At 38.7% G+C, this 25,222-nt stretch overlaps 1 protein-coding gene across 1 annotated transcript in view; it reads right to left on the bottom strand.

Moving 5' to 3' along the window:
- Positions 1–25,222, bottom strand: part of LOC124876614 (neuronal migration protein doublecortin-like) — a 38,074-nt gene that overhangs the window by 11,903 nt on the left and 949 nt on the right. The window contains exons 2-4 of the mRNA XM_047379536.1: positions 18,688–19,105; positions 13,234–13,574; positions 1,893–1,995 (exon numbers count right to left, since the gene is read on the bottom strand). Coding sequence (XP_047235492.1) covers positions 1,893–1,995; positions 13,234–13,574; positions 18,688–19,051 — 808 coding nt within the window. The 5' untranslated portion in view covers positions 19,052–19,105. The remainder of the gene's footprint in view (positions 1–1,892; positions 1,996–13,233; positions 13,575–18,687; positions 19,106–25,222) is intronic.

Raw genomic sequence — 25,222 nt, 5'->3', positions numbered from 1 at the left:
CTTATCCAACATCCTCACAAATATGCTTTAGTAATAATGGTAAAAGATTTCTGTTAACACAATGATAAACCTTGTGGAACGCCATCCCAGAAAAGTTTAAGCTTTCATAGCTACAAAGAATGGGTCAACATCATATAATCCATATTCTTATGGATTAAGAGTGGGATGTGGGTGAAGGCAGACGTATTTTGGTGAATGAAGACAAGTAAATAATTTTGGCCACATAGGTCAAATACAGGTCCTTCTCAAAATATTAGCATATTGTGATAATGTTCATTATTTTCCATAATGTCATGATGAAAATTTAACATTCATATATTTTAGATTCATTGCACACTAACTGAAATATTTCAGGTCTTTTATTGTCTTAATACGGATGATTGTGGCATACAGCTCATGAAAACCCAAAATTCCTATCTCACAAAATTAGCATATCATTAAAAGGGTCTCTAAACGAGCTATGAACCTAATCATCTGAATCAACGAGTTAACTCTAAACACCTGCAAAAGATTCCTGAGGCCTTTAAAACTCCCAGCCTGGTTCATCACTCAAAACCCCAATCATGGGTAAGACTGCCGACCTGACTGCTGCCCAGAAGGCCACTATTGACACCCTCAAGCAAGAGGGTAAGACACAGAAAGAAATTTCTGAACGAATAGACTGTTCCTAGAGTGCTGTATCAAGGCACCTCTGTGGGAAGTCTGTGGGAAGGAAAAAGTGTGGCAGAAAACGCTGCACAACGAGAAGAGGTGACCGGACCCTGAGGAAGATTGTGGAGAAGGGCCGATTCCAGACCTTGGGGGACCTGCGGAAGCAGTGGACTGAGTCTGGAGGAGTAGAAACATCCAGAGCCACCGTGCACAGGCGTGTGCAGGAAATGGGCTACAGGTGCCGCATTCCCCAGGTCAAGCCACTTTTGAACCAGAAACAACGGCAGAAGCGCCTGACCTGGGCTACAGAGAAGCAGCACTGGACTGTTGCTCAGTGGTCCAAAGTACTTTTTTCAGATGAAAGCAAATTCTGCATGTCATTCGGAAATCAAGGTGCCAGAGTCTGGAGGAAGACTGGGGAGAAGGAAATGCCAAAATGCCAGAAGTCCAGTATCAAGTAACCACAGTCAGTGATGGTCTGGGGTGCCGTGTCAGCTGCTGGTGTTGGTCCACTGTGTTTTATCAAGGGCAGGGTCAATGCAGCTAGCTTATCAGGAGATTTTGGAGCACTTCATGCTTCCATCTGCTGAAAAGCTTTATGGAGATGAAGATTTCCTTTTTCAGCACGACCTGGCACCTGCTCACAGTGCCAAAACCACTGGTAAATGGTTTACTGACCATGGTATCACTGTGCTCAATTGGCCTGCCAACTCTCCTGACCTGAACCCCATAGAGAATCTGTGGGATATTGTGAAGAGAACGTTGAGAGACTCAAGACCCAACACTCTGGATGAGCTAAAGGCCGCTATCGAAGCATCCTGGGCCTCCATAAGACCTCAGCAGTGCCACAGGCTGATTGCCTCCATGCCACGCCGCATTGAAGCAGTCATTTCTGCCAAAGGATTCCCGACCAAGTATTGAGTGCATAACTGTACATGATTATTTGAAGGTTGACGTTTTTTGTATTAAAAACACTTTTCTTTTATTGGTCGGATGAAATATGCTAATTTTGTGAGATAGGAATTTTGGGTTTTCATGAGCTGTATGCCAAAATCATCCGTATTAAGACAATAAAAGACCTGAAATATTTCAGTTAGCGTGCAATGAATCTAAAATATATGAATGTTAAATTTTTATCATGACATTATGGAAAATAATGAACTTTATCACAATATGCTAATATTTTGAGAAGGACCTGTATAGTATTTCATGCGAGACACAGCTATTGCAGTCATGCTCACCGTTCTCATCCAGTGAGAAGTCATCCTGTGCGTAGCGAAATTTCTCTGGTCCACAGGCAATGAAAACATCATCATCCCCAAAGAAGTCTTGAAGGCAGGTAACCTTTAAAAGGTAGAATACAAAATAGTTGAGAAACCAGCAACGACCCAACCAATTATATACAACCTTGTGCACTCAAATCAACCAGCACTTTGTATTCAAATGTGGGTATTTTGAGCTATAGGGGTATCACTGGTGATTCAGGCATATTTTGCAAAGTGTTTACCATGTAGGTTTTGTGTACCCTAAGCTAAGGTTACATGATATCAGGAAAACAAGCGACATTAGATAATGTCGGGGATATTGCAATAACGATACGACTTGTGGTAAGTAAACAAATACTTAACTGAAGAGTGAAAATGTATTCTTGCTAGGGGTTCCTGGAAACATTGAACCCAATAAACTATCCAAAAACAAATCAGTGACAAGCATAAAACGGTACAGCGCAAATGCCAACATGCCAACTCGTTTCTCACAATACTAACATTATAATGCTAAAGATCTGAGCTTTTTATTTCACATATTTTAAGTCAATACCTATGTCACCTTTTGCCACAACTGAGCAATAATTACAAAGTACAATTGGGAATATTTTACAGCAGATGACCCATAGACATCTGGCCAAGTGAACTACAAACACTGAAAGCACTGCTTTCTGGATGTGAACTCAAATACTATACATTTATATCGTTTTACAAAGTTAACAGCAAAGATATTACTAGAGCAACTTTTACCATTTTGTCTCAAACTTTGTTCAATATATTAGTTCACTTTTGTTTAACAGCTCCACCCTGTATTTTTAGCTTAGCAACTATTATACAGCTACTGTTTCCCATTACTGATCACTTAGAAATGAACTTGAAATCAATTTATGATACATATAATTCATATAATTATTTTTTGTCAGATTTTAAAAACATGATTATAGGAAAAAAAAATGTAATGGATGGTATGAATATTATATTTCTATAGGATTTAAGTGTCGAGACCCCAGCCATGGGTTACAACATGGATGAACATGGACTGTGAACTGTACATAATCAAAGGCTGGTATGAACTTTGTGGAACTTTCAAAATAAATCACATTAACCTACTTCCTGCTCAGCCCAGGAAGAGGAGGAGTCAGAGCTGAACAAAAACGCTGTTTTCGCAGATGGTGGCCTCAATCCGGCTGTACACCGCAGCTAATGGAGAGACCAGACCATGCCGTCAACACTTTTGCATTTTAATCCTTTTAGTTATGGTATTTTAAAATGTACATGTTCGACTTTATTAAGGAAGCTATAGGCTTCCCTTTTGTTAGCTCCAACCACTAACGGCTAAGGTAACACGTAACTTGCCATCTTATGAGTCCATTCAGAATCCTTTATCCAGAAAGATTGTTAGTTTCCAATGTAGGAAAATTATTTGTCCCTAAATATTATTTTACTAAATGTGATGTATATAAATCTAGATGTTTTATCTGATGTTGCAGTGTGATTGGTGGTTTAAAAGGTACCAATTATTACTCAAGTAAGTTCCAAGACTAACTTAACCTCATTTCCAGATTCCTCAAGATAATCCTAGGCTCTCAAACATAAATAACATTGATGGTAATGTTGCATCACTCTTCTGGTAATGGTCAACCATCTTTGATTTACTTGTTCATATTGTATATAGAGTTCATTGGTCTTCCTTATTCTTTAATTTTGCTTGGTAGTTTTAGCTGGATTGTTCCAATACAGTAAAACGTTTGTTGATTGAAATATGTTTGACTTTCACTATAGTTGACATTTTTGTAAATAAATTCTTGTATTTCAAGAAATTCTGTGAATTTATTCCATGTGTGTGCAGAATAATGTCAGAGCTTGTTTCACCCTTTTCTCTATTGTCCTAATACCACCGCCTTATTGGGCTGATATTCACAGGACAACACTTAACAGAATGAATTATTATTTAATAAAACATTTAAATATTAAATAATGTAATTACAATAATAATTGCAACATAAGTAAGGAGTGTGAGGTTTTAAAATCACATGATGCTCGTCAGCTTAAGACGAGCAAAACCTTTAGAATAACATGCCTTACATTCAGGGCACTAGAATGTCAGAAAACTTAATTTTGAATTGACATGACATTTTTAAAACAATATGTTAGTTATCGATTGTGATGGCTGACAACAGAGCCGTTTGAAAAGTAGGACATTCAAAGGTCTATATATAAAAACTAAAAACCTATGTGTAATTTCACATGGAGACTGGGGTATTCCCAACATTTTATAAATGCATTGTTGCAAACAAGCTATGGGAAAATGGCAGCACGCATCTGGAGGCTGCAAAACTGCTGCCTTAACTGAGGCTGCTGTAGGTCAGTGGGAAGACCAATCGTCTTGCAATCAGAAAACATTTCTATGTAAATAAAACCATTATTCCACATAGACCACTAATTGTACAAATCACCAAAAATTGCAACATTTTAGGAATTTATAGTTGAATCATAAAAAGTTCTTGAATTTGTTAGTGATTTGTATTTTACTCTAAGTCAGTTCTTGCAATTCTTGAAACATCTGGAATTCATTGCAAAAGTTTTGAGTTGTTCAAATTTTGGTGCAGAACTCTGGAATCCAAAAACATCTTTTACAAATCAACTTTTTACAAATTAATAGTTCATTCATAGGTATCGTAGCCGATTCTGATTTGATTCGTAAGCATTCCTTTGTATTCTTTACTCAATCAGGGGATTTGTAAAGCAGTGTCTTGACCACAAAACAAAGGCATTCTCATCTTCCATTCTCATCTGATGCACCAGCTCCTGGTGCATCAGGCTGTTGCAGTAACCATATTCTAGCCTTCTAGCTGCTGTCAGCTGCAGTCTAACCTGCCACCTGGGGGGTTAGATTCTCTTCAAAGCAGTCGAACATCCATTTTGGAAAGATTTGCCCCAGCAGGGGTGAGGACAGTGATTAGGGTGGAAATATAAGATTTGCACCTTGTTACACAATAGTGTATTGATTGTGTGAGGAAACTCAGACCAAGTGTCCACATATATAGATAATATTTGGTTATTACGTATATTTGTCCCCCTGAATCCCAAAAAATCTAGAAGAAATTTAAAATGCAAGGCATTACAAAGCTCAGTTCTTAGTAAAGTTTATCCAGTGGATGTTTCATTTTGTTTCACAAAGGCGGCCTGTAACAACCTTGTAAATTAGTTGAGACACTGAAACTTAAAATGCTTTATGAGAAGATAGATTTCCTTACATATGTCTAATAACATTTAGTCATAAATGTTATTTTAATGAAAAAAGAATTTGAGGGGGGGGCATAATTTAATTACTTTGCAGAAAATTTATGTTTGAAAGAAAAATACCAAAAAGTTAATTTATGTTAAAGAATTGAAGTAAAAAGCTGTAAGCAGAAGCTGCAGTTCTCAATTGGTCTCCATTGTATTTTACTCATCTAGATAACATGCCTTTAGCCACACTTGGTTTATGTAACAAAACACACATACACACAAACAAAAGACACAAAAGCCACAACAAAGATGAGGCTACACCTTTTCTATAATGTTTAAATGCCGCAACTTCCTTCCCCTGGGTCTATTCAATCAGCAGCTGTTGAAACAATATGGCCTACTTAGTGGACAGATGTCTTCGGGCCACACCTTCTCCTCCACTCTCCATTATACAGCCTGACACGCCTGTTAAAGCCATTCAGTCTAAAAGCTGCTTTATTGTTACTGGAGCATCTCTGTCAGACTTCCTGTTCGATATTCAATACCTGTTGAAATCTGATTTCTGAGCTAAAGACATGTACAGCAGTACTACTGTAACCAGATCACTCTGCTGGATACTCATAGAGGTCCACAGCCTGAGAATAAGCTCCATGCTTGGATGAATGCCAGGGTAGTCAAGATGCATCATGGTTTCCCTTTGTGATGCGCATCTAAACTATGAGCTGCAGATAATTTGAGAACACTCCACCCCACCAGCTGCCATGTTGAATCTCAGTCCTGCTGGACAAGCTAAATGTTTGTGGTGGTGGTGACTTGTTGGCGTGGCATCTAACAGCTGTACATAAACTCCACACCCCACAAATCTCCCCGGATACAGGCCCGGCAGAGCCATGCTGGGATACTGAGATGTTGCTTTGACTCCAGCGATCAAACAGTAATTGGTTTTTATGCCAACCCCAGTTCACATGCTACACATTTGGGTTATCTGGTGATTTCATGGTAAGGAGATTAGATACATGTTACCATCACTATTGATAGTTTTGTGTGGCAACAGAATGATGAGACATCTGATGTCTCATCACACATCTGAATGTCCCTTTCAGCTGGGAAGGTTCAGCTGCACTCTGAACTTCCCCTGAATGATGGAGCTCTTCACACCATCTCCAATGGAGGACCCTCATTTCAGATGCTTGTATTTGCGATCTCATACTTTCCGTTGATATCCAAATCCTGTGAACTTAGGTCGGACCATTGATGGACTGGTAAACTGAAAGCTTTGATTTTTGCCTCAACTGTTGTCGTTAATCATTAATCTTCCAAAAGAAGTTTATCCCTCCTACTCTAACATTTATAGACTAGTCCCAATTATTAGATCAGATCGTTTTCCAATCCCTGCACTTAGAAAAAAGATCATTTTCAGAGTTCTTGAATAAACTCAATTTCCAACACCTGTTAATGTACTGTCTGTTTTATGTTTATGTCACACTCCCAGCAAGCCATGCAGCCGCTATTTGTTCAGCCAGTTTTTGCAAATTACGCCCCGTTGTCCAGTTTGCAAAACTGTATTATATGTAGCAGAGTTAACAAATATGTGTTTTTCACTATTTTCAATTAATTTTATGGTAAAGAGAGACTGCAGTTTACTATCAGTGTTATAGGAGAACTTTTTCTGTAAGTTTCGTTTACATATGATATGATTACGACATGTTACAAGCTTATTTATCAACGAGGTGCATCAACACAGAGACAAAATTAGCATTAGCCTATCGCTTCAGTAAACTGTCCCACACTGAAATATTGTTAGCAGGAGAAATATATCAGTTTATCAAAGTTTAGTGCGAGTATATTAAATTGGTCAATTAAACATAACACTAAAACAGTCTATGCAACACTGAAGAAATACAGTGTTTTATTTAACTACACTTCAAACCTATCACGTTTTCAAGCCTATACATGGCATTTATTTTACTGAGTTTTGGACTTGGCATCAGCAAATGCCAAAATGATTAACCTGCCTTGGATGCGATTGGGTGGAAATGTCAGAATCCCTCTGTCACATGAGAGGGAAGACATATACCATCTATGGAAACTTTTGGTCTAATTTAAGAGCCAATCTCTCTTGAGGGGAAAATGTCAACCATAGCCACCCAGTAATGCTACCCAAGGATAACATCAGAGGCAGACATATTCCATTAACCTTAAGACAATCAAAAGCACAATATATTACACAAGAAATGCACATTTTAGTGTTAACATTCCCTTTTGAGTGGTAATCTAAGGCAGGGGGTCTGGGATTTCTCTCCAGACTCTGGGTTCCCTCCACCCTCTGCCTCACCGAGCCCATCCTTAATCTGTGCCTCACCAGCTGTCAGAACCACATGACCCCATGAAAACCACCAGCCCCTCCATCAGACACGCAGTGATCCACCTACTACTACAACTGAATTATTCAACCTTGCTCAACCTTTACTCACTTAAGGATTTTTACACGGATGGAGAATTAAATTCTGTAGAAATGTAGCAAATTTAAACAATATTAAAAAAAGAATGAATGCAGTTTTCTTCATTAAATATTAATGAATGGCATCAATAAGATGAGAAATAGGCAAACTGTAGTACCTTTTATGGCACTTCTGTTTCTACAAGCTGATTCATACTTCAGATCATCTGTTAAGGATACACACTGAAAACAAATTACTAAAAATGGTTTAATCTCATCTCTAATTTGACAATGTCATATCAATTGATCCGTGGAGAAGTGCAGCCATTTAACATCTGAGTGATGGACTTCCCTCTAATGCTCCAATGAGTCAGCAAATTGTTAACCAGCAGAGTTAATATAATTATTTTACACGTATCTTGTCTGGTCTGAAACCACACAGGAGTGGCTACAAATTAAAGACTACAAATAATAAACAGTGCCCCTTAAACATTTTTGGATTTTGTCACATTATGGTAAAATCTGAAATCTGTGGCTTATATTCTGTCCTCATGAGTCAACACTTTATAGAACCACCTTCCACTTGAATTGCAGCCTTTTTGAGGCATGTTTCTAAAGGTTTTGCACATCTAGAAACTAATGTTTTGCATATTCTTCTTTTCAAAATAGTTCCAGTTCACTCAGATTAGATGGAGTGCATCTGTTTACATCCATTTTCAAATGTGTGACTATGCTTTGATCTAAACTGTTCCATTCTAGCTCTAGGTGGATGTTCAGGGATGTTGTCATGCTGCAAGGTGAACCTCCGCCCCAGTATGATGTCTACTGCAGACTATGAGGATTGACTCATATTTAGCTTGAGCCATATTCCTAACAGCTCTGACCAGCTTCTGTGTCTGTGACGAAGAAAAGCATACTCGCAGAATGATGCAGTCATCACCATGTTTCACCATAGGAATGGTGTGTTTGGGATTAATAGTTAGTTTTCCAACAATATTGTGATATGTTGATTTTTGCGCTCGTCTAACCAAAAGAACCTTCTTTCAAAAGAATTTGACTTTTCATGACTTTCAACAGTTGCAGCATTTTATATGCATTGCATTATTATTATTCATCCCAAAGGGAAATTAAATGTTATGTATAAAGGAGCAACATAAGAGGAAATATAAAAAAAAGAGACAGACCGTATTTTGTGAAACACCCACACCATTCCCTTAACTGTAGGCAGAGACCTAATCGATGGTGGAGTGGAAAATTCCTCTCAAACAATGTTTGGTCAGTTTCAAGGTTTCTCAGTTTTAACTTCAAACTTGGAAAATCAATGCAGCTCGGAAAAAGAAAAAAAAAATCAAAAAGTATTATTAGTGGTATATTTGATGAAAACCACTTCTCTGGTCTAACAGAGGTTTTCTGGACCAGATCTCAGATTTGTCTATGACCCCTGAGCAGCAGCGCAGTATTATAAAATTTCTGTAGGTGCGGCAGTTGCATTTGGAGCACAGATGAGCCACTTACAGAGGGATGATATCTGCACTGTCATGGTGTGCAGCTAGTGCCCGATGCTGGTTATACGCCACCACCGCCCCCCCTTCTCCAGCTCCAGGGAAGCAGGCCTTCCATTTGGCTGACTGATGTGGCCTGAGCCTTATTAAATGGAGCTTCCTCATCTTCCCTCCAGGTCATGCTCACTTGTTGATGTGGTGTTCAAGGAGGAAATCAGAGCTGTTGTGCAGTCCTGAATGGGAAGCTTCCTGATTCCATCAAGGGGACCACACCCCTCTCCTGGCAGTCTTTTTCAACATCGTCTGTGTTCATATGTGGGTGGGCGAGTGAGCAAAACGTTGAGGTAGCGGGCTTCTGACAGATCTGGGGGGGGGGGGGGGGGTCAGGGCAGGTAAGACTATGTAAAGAGCCCACTCAGCGTATCACAGCCATTGTCAAAAGCTGAATCCATCACAAGAGAGCTTATCGCCATGACAACCGCTTCCACAGCATGGTGAGAAGCACGCAGACTGCAAGAGCCCTGATAACAGGGGAAAGCAGGGTTTTTCTTGTCTATTATAGGGTGCATTTAAGACATTAAAAGCCTGAATGCATCTGTATTTACTGAAAAATGTGCACCCATATATTAACATTGAAATTTTGCAAATCCTTTATTGTCTGATATACTTTGTTCCTATATGATGCTTTTCAAAATCCTTTTTTATTAATAGGCTTAACTTCTAATCCTGGATTAAATGTAAGAAAAATAAAATCTGAAAAGCTTTGTCCCTGCTTTTCTTGGACATATTTCACATGTTCCAGCTTGATGGAAAACCTCTTATAGGTGCAAATTACATGTGCAACAGAGATAAGCATCATTGCAGACACCTTCATCAATGAGAAATGAATACAAAATGGCTCCGAGCAATTTAATAAGTGGCCTTTAGGAGCAGGAAGAGCTAATTTTGCACATTTTGTTGTAGAGACTGAGTAATTGCTCACCATCAGTGAAAATAAAATGATCCTAATTTGCTCCAAGAATGAAACACTGAATCTAGTGGCCCCACCCTTCCCTCTATTGAGGTGATTGAGCTAAAAAGCACCTGCATTTGAGAGGAAAATGGCAATGATTCTGTGCTAAACTCTGGCAGAAAAAGAAGGACAGCAGTTAGCGGAGTCCACACAACACCGAGGAAAAAGAGGAACCCACTGCATGATGAGTAGCCATTTTAGGAATGCAAGCAAGCACATTCTTGGACACGTTTTTATCTTCATCAATAATCGGGTCTTCTAAAATGATATTACCATATTTCAAATTCAAGCCTGTAGTGATGGAATGAATGCAGGTAGCAAACATGTGATTTTTTATTTTTTTTAAACACCAAAGACTCGCATTGATGGTGGAGCTCTCACACCCGCTGCAGGATGTGGGATCCGACAGACCGGTCCACACCAGCTGGGCTCTCTTTGTGCCTGGGATGTGGTCTCCTAGCAACCAAACGAGAAGAAAAAAAGAGGAGGATCGGCACAGAGTCAGGGAGGGGCGAGCACTGCATCAATTTGAGCTTTCCACCAGATCACCTTCACCACATAGCAGCTGCAGTGTGCCTCTGCAAACAAAAGGCACCACCATAACCTGCACAAAATTCCCTCACATTTCTATACGCACCAATGACAGAATATCCTGCAGACAAAACCAGACATCAACGTGGAACCAGCTCTGACAAATATCAATAATCATAATCAATATGCTTAATTCTGTGTGGCATCACATCTTCAAAAATGCATGACAAAGAATTACCATGAAATGACATGAGAAAGTGATGAGAAATGAAACTAATTACAATCTTCAAGAAAACCATTTTAAGGCTTCATGCAGCCAGACTGCGCCCCTGGGAGAGGGCATTAAAATCAAATCCTTCCCATCTATCATTTCAAAACACCTCCCCTCCTCCTGAACACATGTTTCTGGCTTCAATTCAAAAGGAAGGAGGAAAAAGACAGGGCACAACACTGAAAGCATAATATAACCTACATTCAAAGCTGCAGAAGATAGCATAGCCACATCAAAGTAACAGATATCCAAATCCACATGTTTTCACACGACCACTTCACCTCTGCCTCAGTTCATTTATAGTCATTTACAATATTCTGGAGAGCATTTGATTCATGCAGTTAATCATGAGAGAGAGCTTAATTTTAAAACTAAAAGAAACAGTGAAATCAATACTTTTATTAAGCTGCTGAACACATATTGCTATGATTAATTTTACTGTAAAAATGGTCTCTAGTTCACATAAAAACGGTAAGATGACCCTTTATTCCTGCCCTCACACCCACTATGTTCAAAACTTTACCTGATAATTGCAAAATATCAAAGGACTTCCCACAGCCTTCCAGCTGGGTCCCCTTGCATGGAAGTTTTTATCCGAGGTTCGTTTTTGAGGCTTTCGTTTCTCGCAACAGTAATATTCAATAAAAGGTGTAGCTGCCATCCCAGCCTCCTTATGCATTCTCTCACAAACTAATAGGCAATCACATCTAAATGCATAAATATGAATTATATTGTTCAATATAATATTCGATCATTATTGTAACTCTTCTGATGTATTAATCACCACATGTTTGAACTTTTAACTTAACTCAATTAATGCCTCGCCTCTCAATGGGACAAACCATCGGCTGTACTTCCTGAAGGTACAATAGGTATGGGGTCTAAGCAACTTAAATTTCTTTTTAAATATATATAAATAGCATTTATTTTATACTCTGGGGTAACATGATCTCAAGCTCTGAGTTACTTTATCCAACTTGAATTTTACACTGCCTTACTTTTTTTTATATTTACGTATCGTCAAATTACCACCACAAGCTTGTTAAAATGTTAACATAATTAACCACCAACCAGGCCGCAAGTCTTTTGCAGCTTCAGAATTGCTTTAGCTGACTTTTACCAGCTTAGTCGTCTGCCTGTCAGTTCAGGTGGATGGTCATGTCTTCGTAGGCTTGCAGATGATGGACTAAACAGGGTTCTGTCAGATTGGGATATTGTTTATAACTTAATCCTGCTTTAGGCTTCTCCACAACCTTCTCCCTGACCCATCTGCCATGTTCTTTAGTCTTCATGAAGCCATGTGTTCACCACCTCTGAGGCCTTCACAGAACAGCTGAAATTTATTAAATTATACACCAGTGAAATATGTTTACAGTTAAGTGACGTCTGAAGGCAATGAGTTTTATTTGGGGGTTTCAATGTAAAGGTGTTTGGATGCAAATGCACAGCACACTTCATACTTTTATCTGCAAAGAAATATTGAAAACTGTGTCTCATTTTATACTCTACTTTTTGTTGGTCAGTCGCATAAAATCCCAATAAAACACACTGGAGTTTATGGCTATAATCTCAAAGGTCAAAGGGTCTGAGCACTTTTGAAAGACACTATAAAAGGTTGTTCTAGACCAGCTCTCAAATGTCAGATCAGCTTGTACAAATTCATATAAATACATAGAGGAACAATGGGGACAATATGATAAACCACACCAATGCAGGGCTTGGTCCTTTATACACTGCTGCGGTGGGAAGATGACAGAACATCCCAAGACTTTAAAACATTTCAGTGACAGATGGCCTAAAATTTAAGTCTACAACAAAGGCCCGAAGATAGCCTACTAATGTTCTGAACCACAAGACAGGAGAGCAAACTGCTGGAAACCGAAAGTCGCAATACAGACTGCAGATAATGGGAATAATTACATACAAAGGTTGCTCTCATTTCCCTCTGCATTCTCATGTAGTCACCTCATCACTATTGGTCATGAGCAAACAGTCTGCCCAACCTATGAAATCCTTTAATCTCTACACCTGTCTGTGCATGGATGAATAAATATGAATGAAAGGTAGCTCTGACCACAAATTTCCCTTTGTTTACATACTGAAAGATAGTGTCTTAACTCCCCATCATTCTGCTGTTGGAGGCTTTAGAGGAAATCTAAACAAAGCAGACTGATAAAACGTCTCTGCAGGGTCTCACATTTGAATTTTAGAGAACTGTAGTTTTTTTGTTATCATCTTGCCTTTCAATGAACTTAGATACGCAGGAAAAAGGCACGATGCAAATTGTTTTCCCCAAAGAGCAAGCAGCCCCTACTGAAGGTGTAACGTACCTGCTTGCCGTCAAGAGTGTAGATCCTCTTGACCACTCCGCTTTCAAGCTTGATGGCCTCCGTGATGTCGGTGAGCACCTGCTCGAAAGAGTGCGCCGTCTTCTTGTTGAGCAGGACACGGACGGCCTTGCGCGGCTTTACGCCGCTGCGCATCACCGTGACAAGCTTGGGCCGGATGAAGTCTTTGCCCTCTCTGGACTCACCGGCGGCCTTGGCAGCCAAGGACTGCATGTTCTTCTGGCTTGCTGAGGCTTTCACATTCACAGACCAGTTGGGATTGACGTTCTTTGTGTAATCGACTTTCTTGTACAGGTTCTCCGATGCACAAACATAGCTTTCCCCTAGGGAGGCAAAGAAGAATTGAGTTAGTGTGTTGAGGCTCGCTATTTGACATCTGAGAGTCTCAGAGAGCCAATGCACCATCTGACTCTTTATGGGAAATCCAGACCAGCAGGAGAAATTACATCTATTCTCTCACATCATTTAATAAATCAAAATATATTTCCTTTATTTTACAGAAACCAATTTTTTTACTGTTGTCAGTTTTTTTTTTATTCAGGTCTTAAAAGACTTTTTTTCACAATCTGATTTCTACTTGATTTCATATTCAAAAATGGCAGCAGGAGGAGTTTTAAACGTTCAACTGTAAATGGAAATCTTTTTGTTGCACCACCATAATTTTACACCAAAAACAGAAATACAAACTAGAACTTTCATACATTTATTCAGTGAAGGAAAAAAGTCCTGTTCCAAGCAAAAAGTTTTTTTTTAAGAAGACTACATGTAGCATAATTGTTAATACTCTTAATAACTTAGAAAATATGTTTTTTCCATTTTATACTTTAGTTTTTCTAGGAACCTTAATTGAGCAATCTACCAGAAAGCTTATTCAATTCCTGATTTTTAACTCTGAGGACTTTGATCCAGTAGAGCAAGAGTAAGGTTTGCATGTCAGCTTTTTGGTCAGATGAAGGACTGATTTACCCTACTCTTGTTTTCTTTTTTTAGATACAGGGGTAGGACAATGAAACTGAAACACCTGGTTTTAGACCACAATAATTTATGAGTATGGTGTAGGGCCTCCTTTTGCGGCCAATACAGCATCAATTCGTCTTGGGAATGACATATACAAGTCCTGCACAGTAGTCAGAGGGATTCTAAGCCATTCTTCTTGCAGGATAGTGGCCAGGTCACTACGTGATACTGGTGGAGGAAAACGTTTCCTGACTCGCTCCTCCAAAACACCCCAAAGTGTCTCAATAATATTTAGATCTGGTGACTGTGCAGGCCATGGGAGATGTTCAACTTCACTTTCATGTTCATCAAACCAATCTTTCACCAGTCTTGCTGTGTGTATTGGTGCATTGTCATCCTGATACACGGCACCGCCTTCAGGATACAATGTTTCAACCATTGGATGCACATGGTCCTCAAGAATGGTTCGGTAGTCCTTGGCAGTGACGCGCCCATCTAGCACAAGTATTGGGCCAAGGGAATGCCATGATATGGCAGCCCAAACCATCACTGATCCACCCCCATGCTTCACTCTGGGCATGCAATAGTCTGGGTGGTACGCTTCTTTGGGGCTTCTCCACACCGTAACTCTCCCGGATGTGGGGAAAACAGTAAAGGTGGACTCATTAGAGAACAATACATGTTTCACATTGTCCACAGCCTAAGATTTGCTCTCCTTGCACCATTGAAACCGACGTTTGGCATCGGCATGAGTGACCAAAGGTTTGGCTATAGCAGCCCGGCCATGTATATTGACCATGTGGAGCTCCCAACGGACAGTTCTGGTGGAAACAGGAGAGTTGAGGTGCACATTTAATTCTGCCGTGATTTGGGCAGCTGTGGTTTTATGTTTTTTGGATACAATCCGGGTTAGCACCCGAACATCCCTTTCAGACAGCTTCCTCTTGCATCCACAGTTAATCCTGTTGGATGTGGTTCGTCCTTCTTGGTGGTATGCTGACATTACCCTGGATACCGTGGCTCTTGATACATCACAAAGACTTGCTGTCTTGGTCACAGATGCGCCAGCAAGATGTGCACCAACAATTTGTCCTCTTTTGAACTCTGGTATGTCACCCATAATGTTGTGTGCATTTCAATATTTTGAGCAAAACTGTGCTCTTACCCTGCTAATTGAACCTTCACACTCTGCTCTTACTGGTGCAATGTGCAATCAATGAAGACTGGCTACCAGACTGGTCCAATTTAGCCATGAAACCTCCCACACTAAAATGACAAGTGTTTCACTTTCATTGTCCGACCCCTGTATTCCTCTGTGTATGTGATAAATTGGTAACCCTCTTTTCCGTTTTTGTTAGGAAGAGTCCACCCAAATCTAAACAAATGTGAAGTACTTGATAATGCAGCAGTTTGAAATATCTAAATTTTCCATACACATTTTGGGTTCTCCTAAATTGCAGCAACATGAGAAAGATTTTCCTGCTTCGATTTCATTTACAGAAATTTAGCAAGTCAAGTTTCATCCTGTTGAAGCATATTTCTGAACTGACTTTTTAAGTTTCAAGGTTTGGCGTTTTGACCAAACCTCAGAAGAAAAGATTTGTTTGAGATCTGAATTAAACCCGTAGGTAACAGTATTTATGGTATGAGGGCAGAGAGACGGTTTGGGCAAATATGAAAACGTTGTTTTACTTGGTTTTAGTCAGATTCCTTTTGAAGGCATTTTTCCTCCCTGTGAATGTGAATACAATTCCTATCACCAAATACAGACCACCGGCCAGTGGCAGCAATGCTGGCAGCTTTTACTGCAACTAACAGGTCGGGATACAAATTAAATGCTGCATTTTGTATTCACATTTTCCTCACTGGAATTTTCCCAATTGTAAATATATTCACTGCTTTAATATTGATGCATTGAAGGGTTCAATGCTGTTCATTGGAGTGACGTTGGAATATAAGATCTGACATGACAAATTTTTGGATTATTTAAGGCTTGTTGAGGTGATTAAACTAACCTAAACTGGAATTTATGCCGACTGTTATAGACATGTCTTTCTACTTATGGATCGGTTACTAGTAAAACGGTACATCAGTGTAGTAGACAAGAAACATAGAAAACAAGCAATATAAGGCTGGGGAGAGTTGTAAAGCGAGCACTCACCTAATAACCCAACAGAGAAGCAACACAAACATATTCAGGTTGACATGTCTTGCCATGACATTGAAACAGAAAAGCACTGTGAACTGTCACTCATCATAAATATAGAAATGGTAAAGTAAGTCTAAAATATCTGCTCTATGGTCATTTCGTCTCTAAATTGCTAAAACTCTATTTTGCAGCAACTAATCTATCTTCCACTATATGACATCTTCTCTGCTCCAAATGTAAATAATTTTACTTGTATTGTAGCTTTTCAAGAAAAATTTAAATCTGCTAGTCATTAAAAATTGTCAAAAGGTAAAAAAGAAAATTAAAAAGTCTAGAGTCATGATATCTTTACACAGAAATCCAAAATTCTTCGTATATTTAAACAAAATGACCAGCAAGCAGCACTTGGAAAATCAGATGGAATATCAAGTTTTGTCCTGTCTGGTATCCTTTTAATCTCTAACCAAAAAAGGCAGTAGAGGGACAATGACAAATGAAAAAAGGGAATCCAGAAGGAAACAATTAGGCCAAATTTGGAGAAACTCAAGCTAAGACAAAGGGCACAAAACTAGATTACACTGTGCAGAGGACGCTGGGTAATTAATTATATCCTACAAAGAGGAAGCACAATGAAATGTCCCCTCCAGCCACTGGGCTGCCGACGAGCCACACATGCAACCCGCTATAAGCAGCTTAAACAGCAGAGACAATCACCTTATTTTGAACAAATTACACCTGTACACTTAATTCTATCCAACTAAACCCCTTTTAGAGGAGTCAGAAAGAAAAATATGAAGAGATTAAAGATAAAATTAGTTTCTGCTTACTCAAAATACATAGAAATTCAGTTTGAAGTAGTTTCATAAAACAAATAAAATAAAATGGTAAATCAGGCGGTAATGGTTTCAACCATCATCCCATGCCGAGGTATGAGGAGGTGACTTTGAAGTTCAAGATAAAGCCCCCTTAGAGCCTGAGCATACACAAACGGACACATCAAATCAATTTGGAGTAAGATCGAAGACACCGCATTACCAGACAGAAGAATTTTAAAGTAACTAGAAACAGAGGTAAATCAATGTTTGGCAACTGAGGTTGTTGAAGTTATATTTGTTTATACTCATCTGCAATACAGTCAGACTCCAGTCAGCAGTTTCATTGCTAAAGAATTCACGAGTCACCAACATGCCTACATTTGCACTAAAGTCAGAGACTACAAGGATAGTTTAGACCAGATGGAAAAGACTTCTAAAGTCAGGACATGATGTTTGAGCCATGTATTATTTAGAAGAAGGAAACCGACCCGAGATTGCTGATAGTATTTGGATTTATTTTAGTTTGGTCTCACTACAACACTCTGGCCTCAAGAGCCAAAAACAAATCTCTGAAAATCTTCATGATTCTGTGCATGTTACTTTGGCATCTCACCGTATTGTGTATTGTGTATTGTTTCATGTTACAACCACAACTTCAATGTACTAGAAATGCATGTACAAAACTAACAAAATAGTGCATATTTGTGAAGTGGAAATGCATACATGGTTTTCTAAACTTTCTAGAATAAAAATCTGCCTCTTCCAGCTTGCACATCTAGAAACTGGCATTTCTGTCCTTTATTCTTTCCAAATTAGCTCAAACTCGGTCTGATACTGTCTAAACAGCCAGTCTGCCAAAGTGTCTGAATTCGGTATTGGTCTGGACTTTGACTTGGCCATTCTAACAAATTAATAGGTTTTTTTGCCCCACTCTCAAGTCATTCACATGCTTAACATACTTTCTTTCAGTACTGCACTATATTTAGCTCCATCCATATTCCCTTCAGCTCTGACCAGCTTTCCTGTCCCACAGCATAATCCTGCCACCATTTCACTTCACCATTAGGAAGGTGCATTCAAAGAGCTGACCAAAAATCTTTGGCTTCCTTGTTCCACATTGTTTCCATGTTCCCTACATGGCTTGTGGCAGAATTGACTTATTATGGCTTTCTTTTAACAATGGCTTTCTTGTTCCATCAACAGATTCTCCCACCTGAGCTGTGGATTTTTGCAGCTCCTTTAGAGTTACCGGGAGCCTACTGGCTGTTTCTTTGTGTATGCCCTTCTTTGTTAAATTTGAAAAAGGGAGACAATTGACTGGCTATGAAATTAGCGAAGAAATCTTAAAAACCCTCCTCTGAAACCAGACCTTTGATTTACTGCAGTAAGATGACAATCTAACGCTGCACATGGCTGCATCTTTTGATACAAAATACAGTTTCTAAACTTTACAGCCAAAACATTTTAAAGGGATATTACAAATGTATTTTTGGGTTAAGCTAAAAGTAAACTTACCTTCCTCCAGCTCGTCCAAAGATGTGATCTTTTGTGATCCGTCAATGGTGAAGATAAAGCGGACCCCCTGCGGCAAATTGATGTGGTCAGACAGGGAGCGTGTAAGGTCGGCCAGGAGAGAATCGAAGGTGCGAAACCGGTCGTTGGCCACGGCGTACACAATGCCCTTGAAGTATCGATCACCGTTGCGGTAGAAGCGCACCTTCTTGGCCTTCTTCTCGTTGGTGAGAGCCTGCAGGGTACGTGTTCGGTAGAAACTGCAGTGCGCACTGTGCGTGGGGCTGGGGAGTCCATTCATCCGTCCACCACGAGGGGTACGGGATGCCTTGTCCCTCTCGTCAAAATGCCCAAAGTCCAGCTCCATGATGGCTGTGGTAGTTGTGAATGATGTGACGTTGGTGGATCAGTTCTGGAGAGCCTGAGAAGACATGTGAATCATAGTTACTAAAATGGTATCTATTACAAACAAATTCTTCAGTTAATTTTACTCAGGAGGAGATTTTAAGTGTGTTAAAATAATGGTGGTTTCTTAATCTCTGATGGCAAGAATAAGGGCAGGTTTAGAGCATTAGCCTTTAAGTAGAGTGAATTGGTTTCTTATACAAAGCAGGGAATCAAAGTCCTGCCAGTAACTCAACCTAACCACTTCAAAGATTGTGTGTTCAAAAGGTTTCCTGTGCACATTACTGACTTTAAATGGATCTAATAGCTTCATCTTACATTTAATGGCAGCAATAGGTCTTAAAACAGATGGGATGATAGACCAAGTGGTACTAAAGAGAAACTGTAGGGAAAACATATTGAAACTAATTAAGTTAATTATCAACGAATCCCTGACATTACTTGGTATAAAAAGACATTTCTATGGCATAGTAAATGGACTGAACTTATATAGCGCTTTTCCAGTCATACAGACTGCTCAAAGCGCTTTACACTAGAGCCACATTCACCCAATTGCACTCACTAACGCTCACACATTCATACACCGATACGCAAATCGGTAGGCAACTTGAGGTTAAGTGCCTTGCCCAGGGGCACATCGACCTATGGCAGGAGGAAGCTGGAATTGAACCCACAACCTTCATTGCAAGACGACTACTCTTCCTACTGAGCCACAGTCGCCACCATAGTCTTCAGGAAAACACAAAAATGGCCTCTTCAAAGTGCGGCACAGTGTAGAACATGTTTTTTAGGTCTTTTAACAACTACCACAAGCCATAAAAGAATAAAGAGATTAAATGAATCTGTAAAAAGAAGTCAGTTTTCCGATTAGAAACTAGAAACATGGTACCAACATTGTTACTGAGGGAAGAAGACTCAGTTTTCGCTATTTTCAGTCACAATAAGGTGTTTAAAATGAGATTTAAGAAACCATTTAAAAAACTTTTTTTCTATGACATGTTAAAACATGTCTGCAGACCATTTAGGTTGCGAGAGAGTGAGACTTTGAGCCAATAACAGGAAGGCTGAAAAGAGTACAGCAAAGCTTTTGAGCTGTCAATCTCTAATGAAACATTTTGCATTTAGAAATGTTGGCAGCATTTTAGAAATCAGAGTGAGGAATGCACACAGAGATTGATGATTTAGCTACGTTAGCCGAGCAAACCTTGCTAACTGCTAATATAAAATGCTAAAGACAATTTAAATTGTCAACTTTGTAAATATTTTGAATTGGTTTAAAAATAAGAGCTCCTAATGCAAAATCATTAATAAACATCAACATCAACTAGGCTAGAAAAATTACATTTAAGTGCTTTCCTCATATGTTCTTATAATTCTAAAAAAGCAATATGTGCTTTTAAAAAAGCATGACCTTTTTAGTTTAGCCCTTGCACGTTTCTCCAAGCGCAAAAGAATGGCTTTGTAGTGAAAGAGTCTTGGTGCTGAAACTGACCAGCCTATATTTTCATCAACTGAAAACATTTGGAATGTAAAATAGAACGACGACCCATGACTGTAACCTGAAGCTTAATGTTAGAGGAAAATATGCTGTACATTGATTAGCATTTTGAACTTCACCTCCACCCACTCCCTCGCAGATTCATTGCTGTCATTAATTTCCAAATGAGCCAAGACTTTTATAAAAATAGTAATATATGTTATACATCACATTGCAGGTACATTTTTTTTAATCTGTTATTTTTTTTAAGAACAAAGAATGTGTTCAAAGATAAGCTTAAATAAATGCTTGACTCAAGCACACTAAATATGTAAAATTAAGCCTGTAAAAAAAGCATAAGATGGATGACAAACATCTTTATTTTAATAAATGTCTCACACAGCCAAAGGTCCTATGAAAAAGATGATTTAAAAAACTAAAATGAATTATCATAAGGCAAACTGTCATCTGTTTTAATAAACTCTTATGTGAGGAGCATGGTGAACCAGTGTCCATGAATTCCACCTACAGCTGTATTTTAAAACTTTTATAACAGCAGATATATACGCATTAAAATAAGAAATTATCTTGTATTTGATGAAAGCAAAGTGAGTATAAAGCAAATTTAGATGGGTGGCCTAACAGTGCATTTTGGAAGAATGACTTTTAGAGTGAATTAGGTCAACTCAAAGTTTACTATGTGAGCCTTTTGCAAATGGACCAGAAAATGTTCAATATTTGGTAGATTGTGTGAAGCTGACCGTTTTATGGTAGGTTGTGCTCTTCTCCCAACATGACAGTGTTCCACATCTTCTAGTTCCTCATAGATAACATCATTGAGGGCCGGTGTTTTGCATGTTTTAGTTGTGTCCCCCCTCTAAAACACTAATACATTAGTAATACACTTACTCTAAATCACTAATACATTTACATATAGTAAAGAGTCAAAGTATTTCCTTACTTTCAGTCAAAGCAATTCAAGTTCATTATGTACAAAGCTCCCAACGAGAAACATTAACATGGGTAATACGCAGCCTGGATTTCCTCAATATTTCATTATTTATATTTTTATCAACTCTACAAACAACTCTGAAGTTTACTGCACAACAGTGAAGGCGTGGGCTGGAATCCATGTACAATACCATGTTTTTAATATATCTCTGTCTTTAGATAAAAATGAAAAAAATATATGCTGGGATACATTTGCAGTTCTGCAATTGCTGCTCGAATAACCTAAAGATCTTTATAATTAAATTATGTCACTTTTGATACATATTTAGTGTTCACACTATGACAGTCCATGTTTTTTGGGACCGGAAACACACCCAAATTTATCTTTCTCTCCAGTGGGGAGGGGGACTATAGTGAGGTGTTACAGCTAGACAGAACTTCAGTCACTCAAGAACTTTCCCTGGTTGCTCATGAAAAGGAGGGCGTGATGAAAATTATTAGCACAACCTTTTGAAATCTGGGCACCAACTGATATTGGTAAACGACCTGTGTATATAATTAGTCACTTGATCAGATGGGTATCCTCCATTCCAACTGGTAGAACAACACATGCCTCAGTTGATAAATCAGAACAAAATGGTGATAACAGTCCTACCTGATGCTCAAATTGCTCAACTGGGTGACATAGGGTGCACAGCAGTTGTCACAGACTTCTGCAGTGCCCATTAACTTAAATCAGGTGTGGACAAGCAGGAAAACACCTAAAAGATGCAAAACACTGGTCCCCAAGGACCCGAATACCCCAGCCTTGCTCTAGCTACTTAAATCTGCTAAAACCACCAGTGGAATTATAATTCAACAGGAATATAACCCTATCATTGTAGCTATCAGACTCTACTAAAGATGTTCCCTGCTAAAACTATTTTTACATCTACACACAAAAAAGGAAGGTTTAAATGAACAAATAAAAAACAAATCACCTCTGTTGAGGGTTCTCAAACTGCTTGTTTGACTGAGGTTTACAATATTATACAACAGAATTAAAATTCTATATCTAAATCAGTGTTTGTTTCCTTTTAAAATACCCACTTAGATGTTCCATCTCAGTTACAGCTCAGCACACACACACAGCTGGAATCTCTAAACAGTATCAAATATTCAAGAGAACAAACTGTGGCATTAAGAGATGTTTCTTTGCAACATTATGCTGTAGGATGTGAATCATATAATGCCAGAACCAACTCTCCTAAGAACCATTACCACTGATGCACCTGCTCATCCAGTAAAACAATAATCTCCATGTGAGGTGCATACAGCAGTCAGGAGAAGCCTTTCTAAATCTAAAATCTCTTGATGTTACACTCCTACAAGATTACTGCAAAAAACAAAGTCCAACGAGGTCACAAGAACATCTTTGAATTCACATGTTTAAATGATCAAACTGAAACAATGGTACACACCCATTAAGCACCACCCTCACACACACACACACACACACACCCACATGAAGGAGGAAGTTAGCTGTGCAAAGATGAAAGATCTGCTCCACTGATTTCATCTGCTTATTTGAAACATGTTCTTTTAAAAACCTTTAGCAGGAGTTAACTTTAGAAATGTGATCTCTCAAGTCAGCTGTGTCTCTTACAGGTCATTACGACCCAACAGAACCTGACAATTAGCAAAATAAAGTCTAAATCCCGCTTTTATTCACTTTACTCTGTGGAAACATTCTGTTATGTTTAAGGCACCCTTTCACTTCAGTGATCCAAAACACAAAATATTGAGGTTTTTTTGTTTTCAATTTTACAGATCTGCGTTTAGAGAAAGAAGATCTGAAATTTGCATCTTTATCTTTTTAAGTTTGTGTTTGTTTGAAATTTTGATTTTATCAGATGAGTAAGTCAAAACTGGACATGGTTTTACCAGTTAAAAAATGCTGTCCTAGCTTTAGCTTGAGCTTATTTTCTTTTACTGTTTTTCAGACAAAATTATTAAATGCAAACATATCTATATTATTCCACTGGCCATAATAGTAATATTTATAACTGTTCCACAGTTTTGGAAGAGCATATTGATATTAATTTTGAACTCATCATTTGGTCTTTTCTGAATCATCTTACCTTGTTGTGTGACTAGCAATGAAATATAAAAAGTAAGCAATGCTGCTCTCCAGGCCAGCAGGGGAACCCTGCGAGCGTATGACCTTCCACAGAATATAGAAATTGCAAAGCTTTACATTTGTATTCATATTTGGCAAGAAGGAGACTACGTGCTTCAAATGATTGTCAATAGTCATTTCAAAACAATTCTAAAAAAATTTGAAATTTGGAAATGTTACAATAAAGTGATCGGTCAGTCACACTTTTCTTTGCATGTCCAGTTGACGGGGAACGGGTGCCTGCTTGAGTTGTGCTCAGTGTAAGAACTGTAAGTAAATACGTCTGTATACCGAAGCTGGCTAATACACATAAGTTAGAGTACGAATCACAGCCTTCAATCTGGTTCTAGATGAAAGGGCTAGTTCCACATTTAACTAAAACAATCTGGATTACATCAGATCATCGCTACCTTGGACAGATAATTTTACTCTCAAGAGAAATTATAAAAGAAGTTTTAAATAGATTTTAAGTTTTAGGAAAACATTTATTTAATCTGTGAAAACACAAAGAAGTTTTTTTGTCTTTCAATTTATCCATTTTAACATTATTCTGGTTTCTGGCAATAATTATAAGTTACAGTATAATAGGTTAGCCATCTTCTTATCAAACGCCTGATAAACAGTTTACCTTAAAAAGTGTACTGTATTGGAAAGTACTAAATAAAGGAATAATTTGTATCACTGAAGATGAAAGACTAAAATAATGATTAAGTGAATGGGCATATGAATAAATATGAACAGAAACAATTAAAACTAAACATGAATGAAAAACCATTGCAAATAAATTAGTTAAGAGTTTTAGTTTTAACTTTTAAATATATAGGTATAGTCACAAACTCATCATAGTGGAAAGGCAATGTATATGGATCAGTCATGTGTAGTTACTACCCATCAATGTATTATTTATGCATGCAGTTAATAGGTATGAATGGGTGATTAAACCTCAAATAGAGTCTAGATCTAGTCAGTAGATGAACTTGTATTGAATGAACTACATTCAGAGTTACAACTAACCCTCAGCCTGTCACTCACTTTAGAGATGATATAAAACCAACTATAGCAAACACGACTGCTACATTTTTTTTATTATTTGTGCCCACCCTCCTCCACTCCGAGCAAGACCAGACCAGATGTTAGCGTGATAACCTTATCTCCATAATCTATTTAAAGCCATTTACTAAGCAAATCACATAAAGTGGAATCAGGGCCCCAAACAATCTTTTGCCGGCTCTGACTGTAATTCATCCCCATTTAACACAGAGGTCTAGAGCACTGCTTGGACATTTAGATGAACAAATGCAGTCACCACCCACCCATGTGGCAGGCCCCCTCCAGTCATGCTAACCTCATGGCTGAGTTGCTGACTGGCGTGTTTTATGACAGGAGGACCGCTGAGACAGGGGTGGGACTTCTGTGGAAGGGGATGCTCCTCAGCTGACAAAGGCCAGGTTTCAGGGCCATCTGCTGCACTAATAGGCAGAGCCAACAGTGACCCTTCCCCAGTGGAGACTCAACCAGGACAGTCCATTGTCTGAAACAGGGAGCCT

The sequence above is a fragment of the Girardinichthys multiradiatus genome, chromosome 11, assembly GCF_021462225.1.
Source record: "Girardinichthys multiradiatus isolate DD_20200921_A chromosome 11, DD_fGirMul_XY1, whole genome shotgun sequence".
Lineage (NCBI taxonomy): Eukaryota > Metazoa > Chordata > Actinopteri > Cyprinodontiformes > Goodeidae > Girardinichthys > Girardinichthys multiradiatus.
Note: the sequence above shows the minus strand (reverse complement) of the source record. Positions and strands in the feature narration are given on the sequence as shown.